This window comes from Rana temporaria, chromosome 2 (assembly GCF_905171775.1).
Source record: "Rana temporaria chromosome 2, aRanTem1.1, whole genome shotgun sequence".
In the NCBI taxonomy this organism is placed as follows: domain Eukaryota; kingdom Metazoa; phylum Chordata; class Amphibia; order Anura; family Ranidae; genus Rana; species Rana temporaria.
In genome coordinates this window covers 401,847,256-401,865,816 of record NC_053490.1, presented here as the reverse complement: position 1 = coordinate 401,865,816, position 18,561 = coordinate 401,847,256, and the positions used below count along the sequence as shown (strand labels likewise).

At 43.9% G+C, this 18,561-nt stretch overlaps 1 protein-coding gene across 1 annotated transcript in view; it reads left to right on the top strand.

Annotated features, from left to right (window-relative positions):
- Window positions 1-18,561, top strand: part of OTC (ornithine transcarbamylase) — an 89,869-nt gene that overhangs the window by 45,925 nt on the left and 25,383 nt on the right. The window contains exons 4-7 of the mRNA XM_040338119.1: window positions 478-565; window positions 7,533-7,686; window positions 12,950-13,072; window positions 17,499-17,552. Coding sequence (XP_040194053.1) covers window positions 478-565; window positions 7,533-7,686; window positions 12,950-13,072; window positions 17,499-17,552 — 419 coding nt within the window. The remainder of the gene's footprint in view (window positions 1-477; window positions 566-7,532; window positions 7,687-12,949; window positions 13,073-17,498; window positions 17,553-18,561) is intronic.

The window sequence follows — 18,561 nt, the reverse complement described above, 5'->3', positions numbered from 1 at the left end:
AGCCAGCTCCAGAACCGAAATGCACATGTGCAGTTCCAAGTCGAGCGTCACAGACTTATTTTTTTACTGGCGACTTTCCTCTTACTGACATTTACTGGCTGGAGAAAAATGCCCATTTTTTACTGTAAAAATACTGACGGTTGGCAACACTGCTACCCACCTTGTTTGTGTGGATGGAGGCATCTGAAAAAAAAAATATTAAAATGCTTCTTAAACTCTAACAATGTGGTGTCACCCTCCTGATTGTGCTGTCTGGCAGAGATGTATTAATAAAATAAAGACTGACAGTACACAAATGTATATTTCAGCTTTAACAAGATTATATGTGTTGTTTTTGAAGGTTCATCTTCATAGACACATGACTCTTTTAACCTAAACAATTACCTTGATGAAATTTCATCTGTGTATAGAAAGTCTTCAACAATGAACTTTTGTCTTTTGTTCTGTTGCTTCTTATGTAATATTTTGTACTTACAGGATTTGCTTTATTGGGAGGACATCCTTCTTTTCTAACCACGCAGGATATTCATTTGGGAGTCAATGAAAGCCTGAAGGACACAGCAAGGTCTCTTTCATGTTTTATGTTCCCTGTAGATTCGTCTGTTTGTGTGAAAGAAATGCATTTTTCTATTAACCCAATCTACATTGCCAGAGTTGTATCCACTGGGCACTTCTTGTAATTAAAATAATGCCAGAACAATAAAATACTCAAAGCAGCTCTACCATACATGATTTAATGTTTAATTAATTTACCAACTGTAGCAATAACAAATTATTCATTTATAGGCTGCATGTTATTCACAATAAACTATTCAAGCTATTTTGGATTTGTGGACAACCAGCCTGCTGAACCAAACAAATTTTGATCCATGTATGGCTGGCCTAAAGCATTTGTTACCCCAACATTTCATATTCTTGATCAGGGTTTGACAAATTTGCTTGGAATCTAGGAGCCAGCTAAAAAAGTTAGGAGCCAGAAAACGCACCCCGTCCCGACGAGCTTGCGCGCAGAAGCGAACACATACGTGAGCAGTGCCCGCATATGTAAACGGTATTCAAACCACACATGTGAGGTATCGCCGCAATTGGTAGAGCGAGAGCAATAATTCTTGCCCTAGGACTAAACAGCTTGAAATGGAATCTGCCTGCAATTCAGCTTTAATGGTAGTTTCGTGATGCTCCATGAAAGGCCACTGTCTGAACCCCCCTTTCCAGAGCATCTGTGGCACAGGGTTAGGCACCTGGCCCTGTATCTCTTGCTTAATGCCTTGAGTCCCAATGCTACCACAAGCCATGTTTCTTTACTGCCTGTGGCTGGACAGCACATGTGTATACAGTGTATATACAGTATGTTTATACAGTGTGTTTTGCTTACAGTGTGTATATATTGTGAGGGGTCAGCTCTGTAGCGGGGTGTGTGACCCCTTGCTTGGGTTCACCACACACTGATTTTATACAGACTGGCAGTCGAAGACAGTTGAAAAATAAAGTTTTTGGTTTATTTTTCCATCTTGCTGGAAAATAATTGCAAGCATCCAAACAGCATAAACAAAATCAAACATAAAATAAATCCTAGCCACTCTGGGCGTCTACCTTCCACACAGGAACCTATCTAAGGAATCTGGCTCAGCCTAGCGCTGGGCAGACAATGCTGGACATACAGCACAAACAGTAGTCTTTTGATATTTATAACACAGGAAAAAGTCATTGGTCTCCTCACCTCATCAGGAGACTTTCTGGCACTGCTCTCCTACTCACACAGCCTTAGGAGTGATGCAGCAACCAAGTGGTAACCCTCTGGCTACTTATAAAGGCCTTGATTGCTTCATTCTGAACAGCTGAAGTTTTTCAACAGCCTTTAGCCTTCCTCTGGCTACGTTTGTAGCTGACGCCCGATAACAATCTGTGTATCGTCTAAAGGCAGAAATGTATGTCCCATCAGTGACAACACCCACAGATTTACCTGACTTCCTGTCACATACCCCTCCTCTTGTTTCAACCCTAGGGTTGGGACACAGGTTGCCAGGCAGGCATGCACTCGGGACAACCCATCTGCATTCCCCATTTTAGCACCGGGGCGATGTGTTACCACAAAACTAAAATTCTTGGAGGGTCAGGAACCACCTATTTATTATCCTATTGGTCTCTTTGTTCTGTGCCATCCACTTCAACGGGGCATGATCCGTCACCAGCTCAAACTGTCTACCCACGAGGTAGTACCGGAGAGAATCCAAATCCCATTTCACCGCCAAACATTCTTTCTCAATGGTGGCCTTCAACTTTCGGCTGAGGTACATAACAGGGTGTTCGTCCCCGTTGATAACCTAGGACAGTACAGGTCCTAAACCCACATTTGACGCATCTGTCCAAACCACAAAGTCCCGTGAAAAATCAGGCGAATTTAAAACTGGCTGACTACATAAGGCCTGCTTTAAAGCCTGAAAAGCTGTTTCTGCTTCGGGAGTCCATTTGGTCATTACAGACTCCTTCCCTTTGGTCAAATTGGTCAGGGGAACAGCCTGTGAGGCAAAATGGGGGATAAAGCGGCGATAGTAGCCCGCGATCCCCCAAAAATGCACGAACCTGTTTCTTGTTGGTGGGACTTGGCCAATCCTGAATAGCCTCAAATTTGTTTATTTGGGGCTTAATTAGACCTCTTCCAATAGTATACCCCAGAAACTTTGCCTCTTCTAGCCCAAGGGTACATTTTTTTGGATTAGCTGTAAACCCGGATTTCCAGATGGAATCCAACACAGCCTGAACTTTTGGCAAGTGTGATTCACAATCCTCACTGTGGACGACAACGTCATCGAGGTATGCAGCAGCATAGGCTCGATGAGGCCGAAGGGTCTTATCCATGATGCGTTGGAATGTGGCGGGAGCATTTTGTAACCCAAAAGGCATTCTCCGATATTGGAAAGATCCGTCTGGAGTTACAAATGCTGTTTTTTCCCTGGCCGACTCCGAGAGAGGAATTTGTAAGGTCTAAGGTTGTCATGTACCGAGCAGTGCCTAGGCGATCAATCAGTTCATCTATGTGGGGCATGGGATAGGTGTCAAACTTAGTGATTTGATTAAGGCGGCGAAAATCATTACAAAATCGCCAACTTTCATCTGGTTTGGGCACTAAGACAATGGGACTTGACCAATCACTATTTGACTCTTCTATCACCCCCAGCTCAAGCATTTGTTTTACTTCCTGGCGAATTGCCTCTTGCCGGGCTTCTGGAATTCTATAGGGCTTCAACTTGACCTTATCCCCTGGGGTGGTGATAATGTCATGTTCAACTCCGGAGACCCAACCTGGCAGGTCTGAAAACTTCTCCTTATTACGGAGCACAAATTCTTTAACCTCCTGTTTCTGAGTTTTGGATAGAGTCTCCGCTATCCCAACTTCAGGGACAGCCCGGTCAAATGGAGCAGAAACTCGGGTAGTCTCAGCGACCAAGGACTCTCTATCCTTCCATGGTTTCAGCAAGTTTACGTGATAGAGCTGCTCAGGTTTTCGTCTTCCCGGTTGGCTAATTTTATAATTCAACACTCCCACTTTTTCCAACACTTCATATGGACCCTGCCATTTGGCTAGGAATTTACTTTTGACCGTGGGGACCAACACCAACACCCTATCACCAGGTGCAAAAGAACGGACCTGGGCCCCACGATTGTAAATCCTTTGTTGAGCCAATTGGGCTTGGGCTATATGTTCCTTCACAATCGGCATCACTTGGGCAATTCTGTCTTGCATTTGGGCCATATGTTCAATCACACTTCGATGGGGTGAACTCTCACTCTCCCATGTTTCCCTGGCAATGTCAAATAGGCCCAGAGGGTGCCTCCCATACAGTAGTTCAAACGGAGAGAACCCTGTGGACGACTGGGGAACCTCTCTTATTGCAAACATCAGATAAGGGAGCAGATAATCCCAATTCTTTCCGTCTTTGTCCACCACCCTCCTCAACATTTGTTTTAAGGTTTTATTAAACCTTTCCACTAACCCGTCTGTCTGAGGGTGATATACTGATGTATGTAGTTGGGTCACTTTCAGGAGTTTATGTCTAGGGTGACCAAAGAACTTTGTAAACGGGGTGCCCTGGTCAGTTAGGACTTCCTTAGGCAGACCCACATGGCTAAAAACCTGAAATAACTCTTTGGCAATTGTTTTAAGCAGAGGTGTTTTGGAGAGGAATCGCTTCTGGGTACCGGGTGGCATAGTCCATTATTACCAAGATGTGCTGGTGCCCTCTAGTGGATTTCAGTAAGGGGCCAACCAGGTCCATGCCGATCCTCTCAAAAGGGACCTCGATAATGGGCAGGGGTACCAACAGACTGCGGAAATGTGGCATGGGTGCAGTAATCTGACACGCTGGACAGGAAGAGCAGTATAACTCCACTTCTTTAGTGATCCCAGGCCAATAAAACCTCTGGGTGATCCTCTCCCGTGTTTTTTCCGCTCCCAAATGTCCCCCAAGAATGTGCCCATGGGCCAGTTCCAAAACCATCCTGCGGTACGGTTTAGGCACTACCAGTTGCTCAATATTGTCCTCTATCCTCTGTGACACTCGATATAACAGATCCCTTTCAATAATGAAGTAAGAGAGGGCAACCCTCTCGTCAGGGTTAACTAGCTCCCCATCTATCTTTACTACATTCTCCCGGGCTCTTAGCAAGGTGGGGTCCCTCAATTGCTCAGTGACAAAATTTTCTCTGTGCACCTTGAGGTCATCAAACCCTATCGGCCGCTGTTCCTCTTCTGAGGTAGCAGGCTCCTCCCTAGGGACTGGTGTTTCCCCTGCTAATACTGAGAATGGAAACTCAGGAGAATCCTCAAAGTTAGAGGTTTCTGGAGTAGATGGTTCAGCCTCAGAAGAACCACCTACTGGGGAATCTGGGCAGTCCCAGAGTTCCCAGAATTTTGGGAAATCCCTTCCCACAATGGCGTCATGTGGCAGTTTGGGAACTAAACCCACCCGGTGACACAAGTTACCGAGGGAGGTTTCAAAGGAAACGGTAGTCACCGGATATTCTCGAGTGTCCCCATGTACACAAACTACAGCCATTTTCCTCGGATGTAAGGTTTTTGCCACCACTAGGTCACTTTTCACTAAGGTGACCAGGCTACCTGAATCCAACAATACCACAACATATTTACCATCTAAGCACATTCTTTATAACGGTTTCTCATTTCCCTTTACTGCAGTGCATGTGGTTGCAAAAAGGGACTGTCGTCTCTCGGTCAGAAATTCACATTGCATGGGTTCATCACCCGCTGGGCAAACTGCTGCTACATGTCCCTCTTCATGGCAACGGTAACAGATCAACCTTCTGGTCCTCTCCGGTGGGATGGGTCTTCCAGGCCGTTCTCGCCAGACATTAGCAGTAGTCCCGATAATTCCTCTAGTTGCTCCTTGGTACCTCTCTCCACCCCCATCCCTTGATGCAGTGTTACCTATAGGTGGGGACGGTCTGGTCTTGGGGTGAAAAGTCTGTGCGTCTCTGGTGGAAGAGGACAAGTTCTCCGTTGTTAGATACCTTTCAACCAGGTCTACAAGTTTGTCTGCAGTTTCCGGACCACCATGGTTCACCCATTTCTGCAGGGCGTTAGGAAGAGACCTAAGAAATTTGTCCATGACTACTCGCTCCCAAATTTTTGGTCCAGACAGAGTTTCTGGCTGCAGCCATTTCCTAGCCAAATGGATGAGGTCATACATCTGCGACCGCGGTGGCTTCCTCTGCTGATAACTCCAATTGTGGACCCACTGAGCACGGACATCCAGGGTTACACCGAAACGTGCTAATATTTCCTCTTTTAAACTATCATAGTTTTTTGCGTCTGCAAGCTCCAAATCAAAATATGCCTTTTGGGCTTCTCCAGATAATAGGGGGGCCACTAGTCCAGCCCACTGGTCTTTAGGCCAACTCTCTCTTTCCGCTTCTCTCTCAAACGTGGTCAGAAACATCTCAGGGTCCTCATCTGCAGTCATCTTTGGCAATAAGTGTCTTACCCGAAAAGTCGGTATGTTACTGGCCTGACTCCCAGCCTCGGTCTGCTGTCTCTGAAGTTGTTTCACGATGGCCTCCATTTGCTGCTGGTGTCTCTGTTCCAAGCCTGCAATTCTTTCTTGGTGAACTTGTTGTTGAGCTGCAAGGCTCTGTTGTTGAGCCTGTTGTTGAGCTGCAAGGCTCTGTTGTTAAGCTGCAATGCTCTCTTGGTGAGCCTGTTGTTGAGCTGCAAGGCTCTGTTGTTGAGCTGCAATGCTCCGCTGCAAACCTGCATTCGTCCGTTGTTGAGCTGCATTTGCCTGTTGTTGAGCTGCATTTGCCTGTTGTTGATTTGCATTTGCTAAAGCCAGCTGTTTCAGTATCTCCTCCATTTTGGGTTTACTTTAATTGCCCGCATTCTCCACCATATGTGAGGGGTTAGCTCGGTAGCGGGGTGTGTGACCCCTTGCTTGGGTTCACCACACACTGATTTTATACAGACTGGCAGTCGAAGACAGTTGAAAAATAAAGTTTTTGGTTTATTTTTCCATCTTGCTGGAAAATAATTGCAAGCATCCAAACAGCATAAACAAAATAAAACATAAAATAAATCCTAGCCACTCTGGGCGTCTACCTTCCACACAGGAACCTATCTAAGTAGTCTGGCTCAGCCTAGCGCTGGGCAGACAATGCTGGACATACAGCACAAACAGTAGTCTTTTGATATTTATAACACAGGAAAAAGTCAATGGTCTCCTCACCTCATCAGGAGACTTTCTGGCACTGCTCTCCTACTCACACAGCCTGATGCAGCAACCAAGTGGTAACCCTCTGGCTACTCTGGCTACTTATAAAGGCCTTGATTGCTTCATTCTGAACAGCTAAAGTTTTTCAACGGCCTTTAGCCTTCCTCTGGCTACGTTTGTAGCCGACGCCCGATAACAATCTGTGTATCGTCTAAACAAGGCAGAAATGTATGTCCCATCAGTGACAACACCCACAGATTTACCTGACTTCCTGTCACAATATGTAGTGTTGTTCTATGCACAAGGGAGTGGTGGTGAAAAAAACATTATATACTTTTGACCCCTGCATTATGCACGTTACCTTCACCTGACCCCTTTGCTCTGTACATTACCCACTCCTGACCCCTCCCCTGAGGGAGTTTAACCCATTCCAGGAAAAAATATGTTAATGGTAAGTTACAAATTGGAAACTGCAGGACATAGGTGTATACACCCTATTACATTAGGGTGTGCACCCTAAATATCAAACACACGTGTGTGTGTGTGTGTGTTTCTACATATTCATGACCCTGACACATTGATCTCTCTGCCGGCACAGTAAAAAAGAAGTAGGGCTTTTCCATCTTCCTGCCAGCAAACAGAGCGGTAATGCTATAATGCACATTATGGTGTGCTCAGGCACATCCGGCACACCCTGTGCGCATGCCTTTGCTGCAGGATATAATCTGTAGTATATCCTTTCATGTTGGCATACAAAGCATTATTACTTAACTTGGCACCACATTTTTTGTCTTATCTTTCTGTTAGGGTACTGTCTGGCATGACTGATGCTGTTCTAGCTCGAGTTTATCACCAATCTGACTTAGAGGTTTTGGCTGAAAAGGCATCAATTCCTATTGTGAATGGACTGTCTGATGACTATCATCCTATTCAGATCTTGGCAGATTATCTCACAATCCAGGTGAGTAGCCATGACAGAACATGTATTTCCATCCTTATTCCTTTAAAACCGCTCTGTCAAACACAAAGCACACAATTCTGGGAATTCCTTAGCAGAGTCAGTGCATATGGTGTGGTCTGCATTAAAATCAGACTTTCTCTCAGTGGGAGTTAGGTTGCAGCTCTTCGTTGCTAAGCAATTCTATACTGTGACTAATATCCTCTCCAAGCACATCAATTCCCGCACCCTTGTTCCTATTAGAAATAGCAATGTTCATTTGTGCTGTATGTAATCTATGTGTTGTATAAATTAGGAAGGGTCCTGCATTCATTAAATTAGATTTCTATTAGGGCTCTGTCTTCATAATCTATGCAATAAGCTGTTTTAAAGTTGTATTCCAAAAATTCAGACAGTTTGTAAAAAATGCAAGCACACTATGAGTTAAGTCCAAGGAGTTGCATGCCATCTCCTAATCTCTATTGTTTATAACTGACAGGCTTACTGTATGCCTCTTTCAGAACACACACTGACATTAGGGGCTGTGAGAGAGGAGAGAGAGGCACACAGAGCAGCTATGCCCACCCCTCCCCACCCCTCTGCTGCCCATTCAGGGGAAGCCTTTGTATTTTGTGAATGAGTTCACATAATACAAAGGCTTCTGTGATTAGGCAGAAAGAAGGGTAGGGCAGGCATAGCAGCTGCACCGACTCTAAAGTTTAAGATTTCTAGACCTGGAGAATCAGTAGGAGTGCAATGAAACTGTCAGGCCCCGTACACACGTTTTGCTCGTCAAGTTCCTTGTGAAGCCGCCGAGAATCTTGGCGAGCCAAGTTTCCCCGTAGACTAACAAGGAAATAGAGAACATGTTCTCTATTTGGCCCGACGAGATCCTCGTCGGTCTCCTCGGCCGAAAGTGTACACACGGCCGGGTTTCTCGGCAGAATGCGGCTCCGATCGAGTTTCTGGCTGAATTCTGCCGAGAAACTCGGTCGTGTGTACGGGGCCTCAGATGTAAAAAACAGACATAAGCCTAGGAGATATCATGCACCTCATTGGGCTTAACTCATAGTGTGACTTTGCTTTTTACTAATGCCTGGAATTCAGATTTAAATGCTCTTCTTGTTACTGATATTCAGATGAATTTTTTGGTCAAAAGTCAAGTGTCCTCATCTCCATATCTAAACACTGCCCATGACCACTGATGTATGTAGAGAGCAGTGGCACACACTATGGCAAGGGGTCAGTAAAAATAGATGGTGGATTCATGTTTTTACCTCTCCCTGTACAAATAACACGATGGCCATTCAGGTCCATACACATTGCTGCAGCTGCGATGCTTCACAGTGTGGAAAATATGTAACTCGGCAAATCACGTTTGGCAGTTGGTGGCATAATGCACCCATGAAAGTCCATAGGGCCATGCTCCAAACGTGTGCCAAATGGTTAGCACAGGATTGCTGCCTGGTAATTAATAATTGCAATAAAAAAGAAGAACAGGCATTTAGGAGGTGGCAGTATCACCTCCTGAACCCCTGCAACCATCTCTTAAGTGCCCCAGAAAAGTTATCCACTGCAGATGCTCACTGCCTGCATTCTTTAGGTATGATCTGTTGATACAATAATAGCAGCCTACAAAAATACTTTGAAAGTGGAACCAAACCTATCAACTTAATTGTTTCTCAGAAACTGTTAGGCCTCGTACACACGACCGAGTTTCGCAGCAAAAACCAGCAAGGAACTGTGTACACTTTTCTACGAGGAAACTGTTGAGGATCTCGTCGAGCCAAAAAGAGAGCATGTCTTCTTTTTCCTCGATGGGAATGGGGAAATTTGGCTCGCCGAGGTCCTCGACAGCCTAACAAGGAACTCGACGAGCAAAACGATGTGTTTCGCCCGTCGAGTTTCTCGGTCGTGTGTACGAGGCTTTACATTCAAGGCATGCCGTGAATGCTGCCACAGTTACTTGTGCTCTCAATCTAACTGTCAAACCACCATAATTGACAGCATGTGTAGCACCATGACAACTGCAGATCAAACAGAGGCTAAGATGGCAGCTTCTTTGGCTGGAAAGGATAGGAGGATTTAGGGTATCCACGACTGTGGGATGAACATCAATATGCATATCTCCATACTTCCCAGGTGCTACTGTTTTCTCAGAATGATAATGGTTATCGGGCAACCCAGAAAACGGAGACCCCTTCTGCCCCCCCCCCCCTTTGTTTCCCTAGAAGATCTAAAGAACAGGGTGACTGCTAAGTTCTGTAGATGTCTCATTATTTCCTATGATAGTTAGTGCTATCTAGTGGTCAAATGCTGAATTTCCCATGTTAAAGCGGGAGTTCACCCGAAAAACAATTTTTAACATTAGATTGAGGCTCATTTTGTCAAGGGGAATCGGGTGTTTTTTTTTAAATCGAAGCAGTACTTACCGTTTTAGAGATAGATCTTCTCCGCCGCTTCCGGGTATGGTCTTCGGGACTGGGCATTCCTATTTGATTGACAGGCTTCTGATGGTCGCATACATCACGTCACGAGTAGCCGAAAGAAGCCGAACGTCGGTGCGGCTCTATACGGCGCCTGCGCACCGACGTTCGCCTACTTTCGGAAAATAGTGACGCGATGTATGCGACCATCGGAAGCCTGTCAATCAAATAGGAACGCCCAGTCCCGCAGCCCATACCCGGAAGCGGCGGAGAAGATCTATCTAAAAAGGTAAGTACTGCTTTGATTTGAAAAAAAAACACCCGATTCCCCTTGACAAAATGAGCATGAATCTAATGTTAAAAATTTAGTTTTTGGGTGAACCTCCACTTTAAGTGAATTAAAACATTCGATCAACACAAATTACAGTTGTTTTTTCTGAACTATATTCACACAGAGCAAATGTACATGCACTTTTACTGGATGATTTTTTTTTATAAATACACCCCTATGAGTAAATACTTAAAAAATAGATGAGAACAGTTTTTGCTCAACATTATAATTCAAACACTCTCAGACGATGAACATTAGTCCTTGCAGGACAACAGTTAGGAATATACCAAGTGTACTGTTCAATAAAATAACATTAATAAACACAAATTATTCAGTATAAAAATAATATATTTGCATGTTTTTATAAATTGCATCTGCACACCTACAAATGAATGCTGCAAAATGAATTCAAAATAATACTATAAAAACCTAATTTATAATAAATAAAATATAAAATGGATCATCATAATATAACTAGCATTATTTCTTGCATGTGACTATGTAAGCACTTGCAATTGGACTTTGAGACAGGCAGCGATCGAATATGCAACAATTGCAGAGTTTTTTTCAAACCACTCTATTAAAACATACAGAGGTGTGTAATGGCCTGGGCCTAACAGCTTAGGAAGATTGACATTATTAAAACTCATCTATTCTGGGTCAATGAGTTAAAGTACTGTACTAAAGACACCGAATTGGCATGATTTCTATATTTTCAGAAGAAGGTCAACATGACAACCTCCAGCTTTTCTAGTTCATGTTATTCTTTCAAAAAATGTATTTCACTTGTTGCCTGGAAATGTACTTTTTTGGTTTGTTTGTTTTAAACTGTGTTTTATTGATATTTGCAACACAAGGAATGCAATAGAAACACAGTACAGATAATATTCACTATAAGTGTACCAATAACTCATCAATATAATTTCTGACAATATAAAAAGTCAATTATATTTTGCAAATTTTTGTAATAGATTGAATCTTCCTGGAAATGCACTCTATTACGCTATGTTTGGAGATTCAAACAGCGTTGGTATTGAAAGCCATAAACAAATTGGGCTAGATTCAGAACGCCCGTAGTAAGTTTCAGATACGCTACGCCGCCGTAACTTAGTGAGGCTGGGGTTGGATTCACAAAGAACCTGCGCCCTAAGTTACGGCGGTATAGCGTAAATCTGTCGGCGTAAGCGCGCCAAATTCAAATTGAGAAGAGGTGGGCGTGTTTTATGTAAATAAAACATGACCCCACGTAAATGACAACTCTAACGAACGGCGCATGCGCCGTCCGTGAACGTATCCCAGTGCGCATGCTTCTAATCACGTCGCAAATAGTCAATGCTTTTGACGTGAACGTAATTTACGCAAAGCCCTATTCGCGAACGACTTCCGCAAACGACGTAAACGATGCAAAATTTGACGCTGTCCCAACGTCCATACTTAACATTGGCTATGCCTCATATAGCAGGAGTAACGTTACGCTGGAAAAAGCCTTACGCAAACGACGTAAAAATATCCGCCGGGCGCACGTACGTTTCTGAATCGGCGTATCCAGCTCATTTGCATATTCTACGCTGAAATCGACGGAAGCGCCACCTAGCGGCCAGCGTATATATGCACCTAAGATACGACGGCGTAAGAGACTTACGCCAGTCGGATCTTAGCCTAATTTCGGCATATCTTGCGTTCTGAATACAGAAAGAAGATACGCCGGTGCAGCTTTTAATTTACGCGGCGTATCAATAGATACGCCAACATAAATTCTTGCTGAGTCTAGCCCATTGTTTTTTAGACCTGTTTTTCCAGAGGTCTCATGCAATCAGGGCAGCCATCACAAATTTTGGGGCCCCCACTACACAGCTTTAGGCAGGGCCCCCCTGGAGCAGAGAACCGAGGGGGAGGGCCCTCCTCTCTCCTGCCGCAAGATGATAAGCACACAGGGGGGTTGTTGTGGTAACGAAAGTGTCATCTCTTCTTTTCTCTCTCCTGCCACGAGATGATAAGCGGGACGGGTGGTACTGATGAACAGAACAAAGTCAACTCAAGTCTTCTCTTCTCTCTCCTGCCGCGAGTTGCTAAAGTCAGACAGAAAAAAAAAAGCAGGGGAATTGATCGGGCCCCTGCCGCGAGTTGCTAAAGGGGGGGGTCAGACGGAAAAAAAACAGGGGTGTTAAGACGGAAATAAAAATGGGGGTACTGGGCCCCTGATATACTGTATATTATAAGGGCAGGATTTAATATTAGGCACAGCAAGTATGACCCCCAAAGTCAACAGAGAACATGATTTTTCCCTATTTATTAGCGGGAATAGAAATCTCATATAGGCTTATTTGCATGTTATCGCAATATTTTATGACCAGGACCAGGAAATGTTCTTTGTAAATGAAGTGACACTAGAAAATGAGAGTTACTTAGGGAGCCAAAACGTGTTAGCTTATGGCCTCCAATGATGGAAATTTGCCCTGCATGATTGATTGTACTATTATAGGAGTTTTATTGTTACCCCTTCTGCTCACATTTTTCATTTTCTAACCAGGAACACTATGGCCATTTGAAAGGACTGACCATATCCTGGATTGGTGATGGAAACAATGTCCTGCACTCTATTATGATGAGTGCTGCAAAATTTGGAATGCACCTACATATTGCAACACCAAAGGTAATGACACATGTCTTTCAGTGCCTTGTACTATAAGTGGTCAGCTGCTTGCATCTTGTACAGTATATACTAACAGTTGTACTATTTTGAATCAAATTTAAGGAAGAGAGGATGTATACCAATATAGCAAAACGTCTGTAATATGGATACTTAACTTTAAACTTGAGTACGGAAAGTCAAGGTTTTTAGGTTTGCTGCGTTTTTTTTGCTGTCTCTGTTCCTTGTGCGTCTCTTAGCATATGTTATTAGAAGGAATATTTTCAGCAACTGACAGTGGTTTTCTGTAACGTCGAGCACAACACCAGGGTAATATATTAGGGTAAAAAATAGGGGAGTTTCTTGTTCTTCAGACTTAAAGGGACTTGGACTGTAGCCAGTGAGTGTGGAAAATGCCAAGTGGGAATGGGAGTAGACAATATCTCAGGCTTGGAGGTTAGTGGAAGTAAAATAAAGTAGCGCCTATAGTCAGTTAGAATGGAGGCCCATCATTGGTATTAGTGGAAGAATGAATGCCCAGTTGTTTATATGAAGGGGAACATTTATAGCCCACCATTAGGGTCAGTGCAAAGAATAGTGCCCCACCATTAGGGTCAGTGGAAGGAACAATGCCTCATAGTTTGTGTCAGAATAGGGACCCACCGTTGACCCACCTAGGAGTAGTAAATATTACACTTTTCTGGTTTTAGGAACACCAACCTTTCTCAACCACGGTTGCTCTAGAGAACATTTGTCAAACACAAGGCCCGAGGGCCGAATCCCCCCCCTCCCCCCCGCTCTTATCATGTGGCCCTTGCACTTTGTTTTTCAGCCAAAATGTGGCAGAACTCCATTCTGCCACCTCCGGCTCTCACCCTCCACTCCTGCTCCCTGATGTCACTTGTAAACCCATAAACCTTCTGTGTTTAACAAGGGACAGCTTTGCTCTCAGCGGCTCTAACATATCCCTGAATGCACTAACAGCAGAGACAGATCTCCAGAATCTGAGAGGACAATCTCCCTGCGAGGTGAGGCAGAGCCGCCTACACAGGGAGGTACTAGAGCCAGATAGGAGGGAGTAGCGATGTGAGGAAGCTTTGGGGGGGGGGGGGGGGTTGGACTTGCACACTATGCATAGCCCAACCCTATACCCTGCATTCTGTACACAGCACACCTCTGAACTCTGCACTCTGTAGGTAGCATACCCCTGAACCCTGCACTCTGTACATGTCGCACCCCTGGAGGCTACACTCTGTGTATAGGGCACCCCTGAAACTTTCACTCTGTATGTAATGCACTCCTAAACCCTTCACTTTGTACATAGTGCACCCCAGATACAACCGGCCCTTTGAGGGCAACCAAACTGCTGATGCAGCTCGTGTTGAAATTTAGTTTGACACCCCTGCTCTAGAGGTTACTAAGCATTCCCTAAGCAATTTCTAACTCTCAGATAAGCAACTACCGACACCGATGATATTTTCAGCTATTTGTAAGAGAGGGATTCTTTTCAGTGTCTACAAATGTATGGGTCATTCTTACCACAAACCATCACACCAATGTACTGTGACCTGTAGATATAGTAAATAGCAAAGCTTCCCAGATACCAGAAAATTATTTCAAGGATCCCACCATGGTAACAAGATTGAGAAAGGCTGCTCTAAAAAATCCTCACACTTTTTTTAGATGTACATTATTATATAATTGTATATATTTATATAATACGCCTGATCGTTGCTATTGCACTATTTATATTATTTCACAGACTTAATTTATACTATACTGTGAAGTGAAAATGACTGGGGTGACAAAACATATTTTCTGTCAATGTGTTTTTTTTATTTTATTTATTTTTTATGTTCCATAGTGACATTTTAACAATACAGAAGTGTAATTTACATGCCCCATAGCTCCAAGACTATGGTTTATCCTAGAGCCAAGATACATTTAGTTAAAAGTTTTCTCTCTGTGTAAATCTGTCATAAATCAAGCATGATCACAGTAAATAGCAGACAGAAACAATGTGGAAATCAAATTACAATTTATTGTCATGCATCCATTGCTAAGTAACTGGAATATCAACAGTATTTGCGTTAAAGCCCAACGACAGCCAACTTATATTTTCTGGTTTGGATTGCAACTTCCAGGTAACCAAGCGTGAAGTGAATTGTCACGGGAAAGGCAGTAAAGGAAAATCTCCCCTATGGCTACAGAAAAAGCAACAAAAACCATATCAAGTTCTAAAAATGTCCCTTACCCTTTCTGTCCAAAATGAAAACTATACCTTGGCTGGAACTGTGCTAGGGCTCTGTCTATAGCATAAGTGATCTGAGAGTGGGGAGCTCTCATCCTGAACACTGGCAATATTTTTTCAAAATTCCAATTAATTTAGTATTACATCTGGACACAGAGAGACTTGGCCAAAACATCTTGCTGTATCCAATCAGTGATTTGCTGCATGTCCTGTTTTCTTGATGTTTTATTTTTATTTCTTGTTAAATGTCTTAAATAACTAAACCCAAGTACAAAAATGTAATATATTACAGCTCACAACACTTAGGTGGGGCTGCATTTGTTTTCTTTTAAGCTAAGAAATTCTTTAGCAAGGACAGAAAATAAACTTTTGTCAGCAGGTCGCCTCCTAAGGGCATCTTGGAAAACTACAGGTCATAAGCCTCGTACACACGACTGAGGAACTCGACGGGCGAAACACATCGTTTTCCTTGTTAGGCTGTCGAGGAACTCGACAAGGCAAGTTTCTCCATTCCCGTTGAGGAAATAGAGAACTTGCTATCTTTTTGGCTCGTCGAGTTTCTCGACAGTTCCTCGACGAAAATGCACAGCGGGGTCACCACTTCCACTGCACCGCTGCCGAGAAGGGACACCCAACACACCATGGTACACCTGCGTTCCATTATAAGGTGAAGATGGCAATACCACCTGCAGGCAACAAGGGAAACTACCAAGTAGTACCACAGCCAGAACAGAGGCAAATTTGTGTTAATCAAACAGGTCTGGGCCCAAATATAGGTCCAGACTTCCCTTAAATTTGAAATAACGCCCCCTAGATTTGGGGTGAACGCTACAAGTGCATATGCACGACATCTGACATTGTGTGTCATAGTGTAAATAGGGCCCAAAAATTATATGTGAGCTTCTTTGCCATGTTTTTCATGCTTAGGGCAGTCCATGTATGACAGTGTGAATGGAGGCTCAGAGCAGTCTTACCACACCACTATGGTTCCCAAGGATATAAGATGGCAGTCTTATAAAATATTTGTTGTCCTAAAGCATTTTCCATGGATTTAATACAAATAAATAAAAAAACCTGTACAGCTAGAAAAGTGGAAATGGCTAGGCATGCAGTTGATGCTGATTTTCCTGGAAGGAGTTGTCTGTCCCTCTGGTGAACAGGGACAAGCTTGGTGAATGAATACATGGATATGTTGGCATCATTCAGCCATGACATGGTAGCCAACCGTTGCAAGATAAGGCAAACAACCAACAAACGGATTATAACTACACTATTAGCTAGTTAGAACAAAAAAAAATGTAAGTGTAAAATGGCTTTAAAATGTTTTCATTGGCATGCTTATTCATTACACACTGCAGTACTGTAAAAGATTTATCTATTCACACAGTATGGGGCAGATCCACAGAGCGAGTACGCCGGCGTATCTACTGATATGCCGGCGTACTTTCAAATTACCCGCGTCGTATCGTTGTTTTGAATCCTCAAAACAAGATACGACGGCATCTGGGTTAGATCCGACAGGTGTACGTCTTCGTACGCCTTTGGATCTAAGATGCAATTCTTCGGCGTCCGCTGGGTGGCGTTCACGTTGTTTTCCGCGTCGAGTATGCAAATTAGCTATTTCCGACTATCCACGAACGTACGAGCGGCCGTCGCATTTTTTTCCGGCGTCTCTAGTCGGCTTTTTCCGGCGTATAGTTAAAGCTGGTATTTTGTCGCGTATAGTTAGACCTGCCATGTTAAGTATGGTCGTCGTTCCCGCGTTTATTTTGAATTTATTTTTTTTGCGTAAGTCGTCCGTGAAAAAAAATGTTAAAAAAAATGACGTCCTTGCGACGTCATTTAGCACAATGCACGGCGGGAAATTTAGGGACGGCGCATGCGCAGTTCATTCGGCGCGGGGACGCGCTTCATTTAAATAAAACACGCCCCCTAATCGCCGATTTGAATTACGCGCCGTTACGCCGCCAGAGATAGGCTACGCCGCCGTAACTTACAGCGCAAAATCTTTATGGATTTGAACTAAAGCCGGGTAAGTTACGGCGGCGTAGCGTATCTCTGATACGCTGCGCGGGTGCAGATCTCTGTGGATCTGCCCCTTGATCTGTAATTTGAGGGACACTGCACTTTCTTTACTTCTGGAAAATTCCTCTGGAATATAAAAACACTACTAATAAGCCCTGTTTTTTTCTTTTCTAGGGATATGAACCAAACTCTTCATTAACAGAGGCAGCTAAACAGTTTTCTAAAGAGGTAAATAAGTGAACCATAAAATGATATATTGTCATGTTTGTGCCTCAAGCAATGAAAGAAAATCTAAGCCATGTTATTTTTGCTGATACATTTTATTTAGCATTGTGCTAGGATAAACCCTGTGCTAAAACCTCTTCCTAATTTTGGATAGGGTTAAAACGTCTATCAAGTTATTACTGTATGTATTTCTTTTTGGTTTTCCCATCACATCAGATGACTACCTGTCTAAAGGATAAGAAGTGAAGGGAAATTTTCCATTGAGGAGACACAGACAACAATAAAAAATAAGACCGTGGGCCGGATTCATGTAGATCAGCGGATCTTTAGATCCGCTAGATCTACCTGGTTTACGATCCGCCAGTGCAATTTAGTGAGGCAAGTGCATGATTCATAAAGCACTTACCTCGCAAACTGCACTGTTGGATCGTAACTCCCCCCGGCGGAATGCAAATTCCGCGGCTAGGGGGAGTGTACAATTTAAATCAGGCGCGTTCCCGCGCCGATTTAACTGCGCATGCGCCGCCACGAAAAAGCCCAGTGCGCATGCTCCAAATGACGTCGCTAGGACGTCATTGTTTGCGGCGGGTACGTCGATTGCGGCCATCGGTATTCCCGATCGCGTTACGCAAACGACGTAAAAATGTAAAACTCGGCGCGGGAACGTCGGCCATACTTAACATTAGCTACCCCTCATAGAAGCAGGGGTAGCTATCCGCCGGAAAAAGCCGAACGCAAACGACGTAGAAAACGAGCGACGGGCAGGCGTACGGACGTGAATCGGCGGTTTTCCTCATTTGCATATGCGACGGGTAAAAAATAGCGACGACACCTAGCGGCCGGCGGGAGATTACAGCCTAAGATTTGACTGGTGTAAGTCACTTACACCAGTCGGATCTAAGGGAGATCTATGCGGAACTGATTCTTATGAATCAGTCGTATAGATCCGACCGTGGGATCTCACAGATCCGACCGTCGGGTCTCACAGATACGACGGCGGATCAGGAGATCC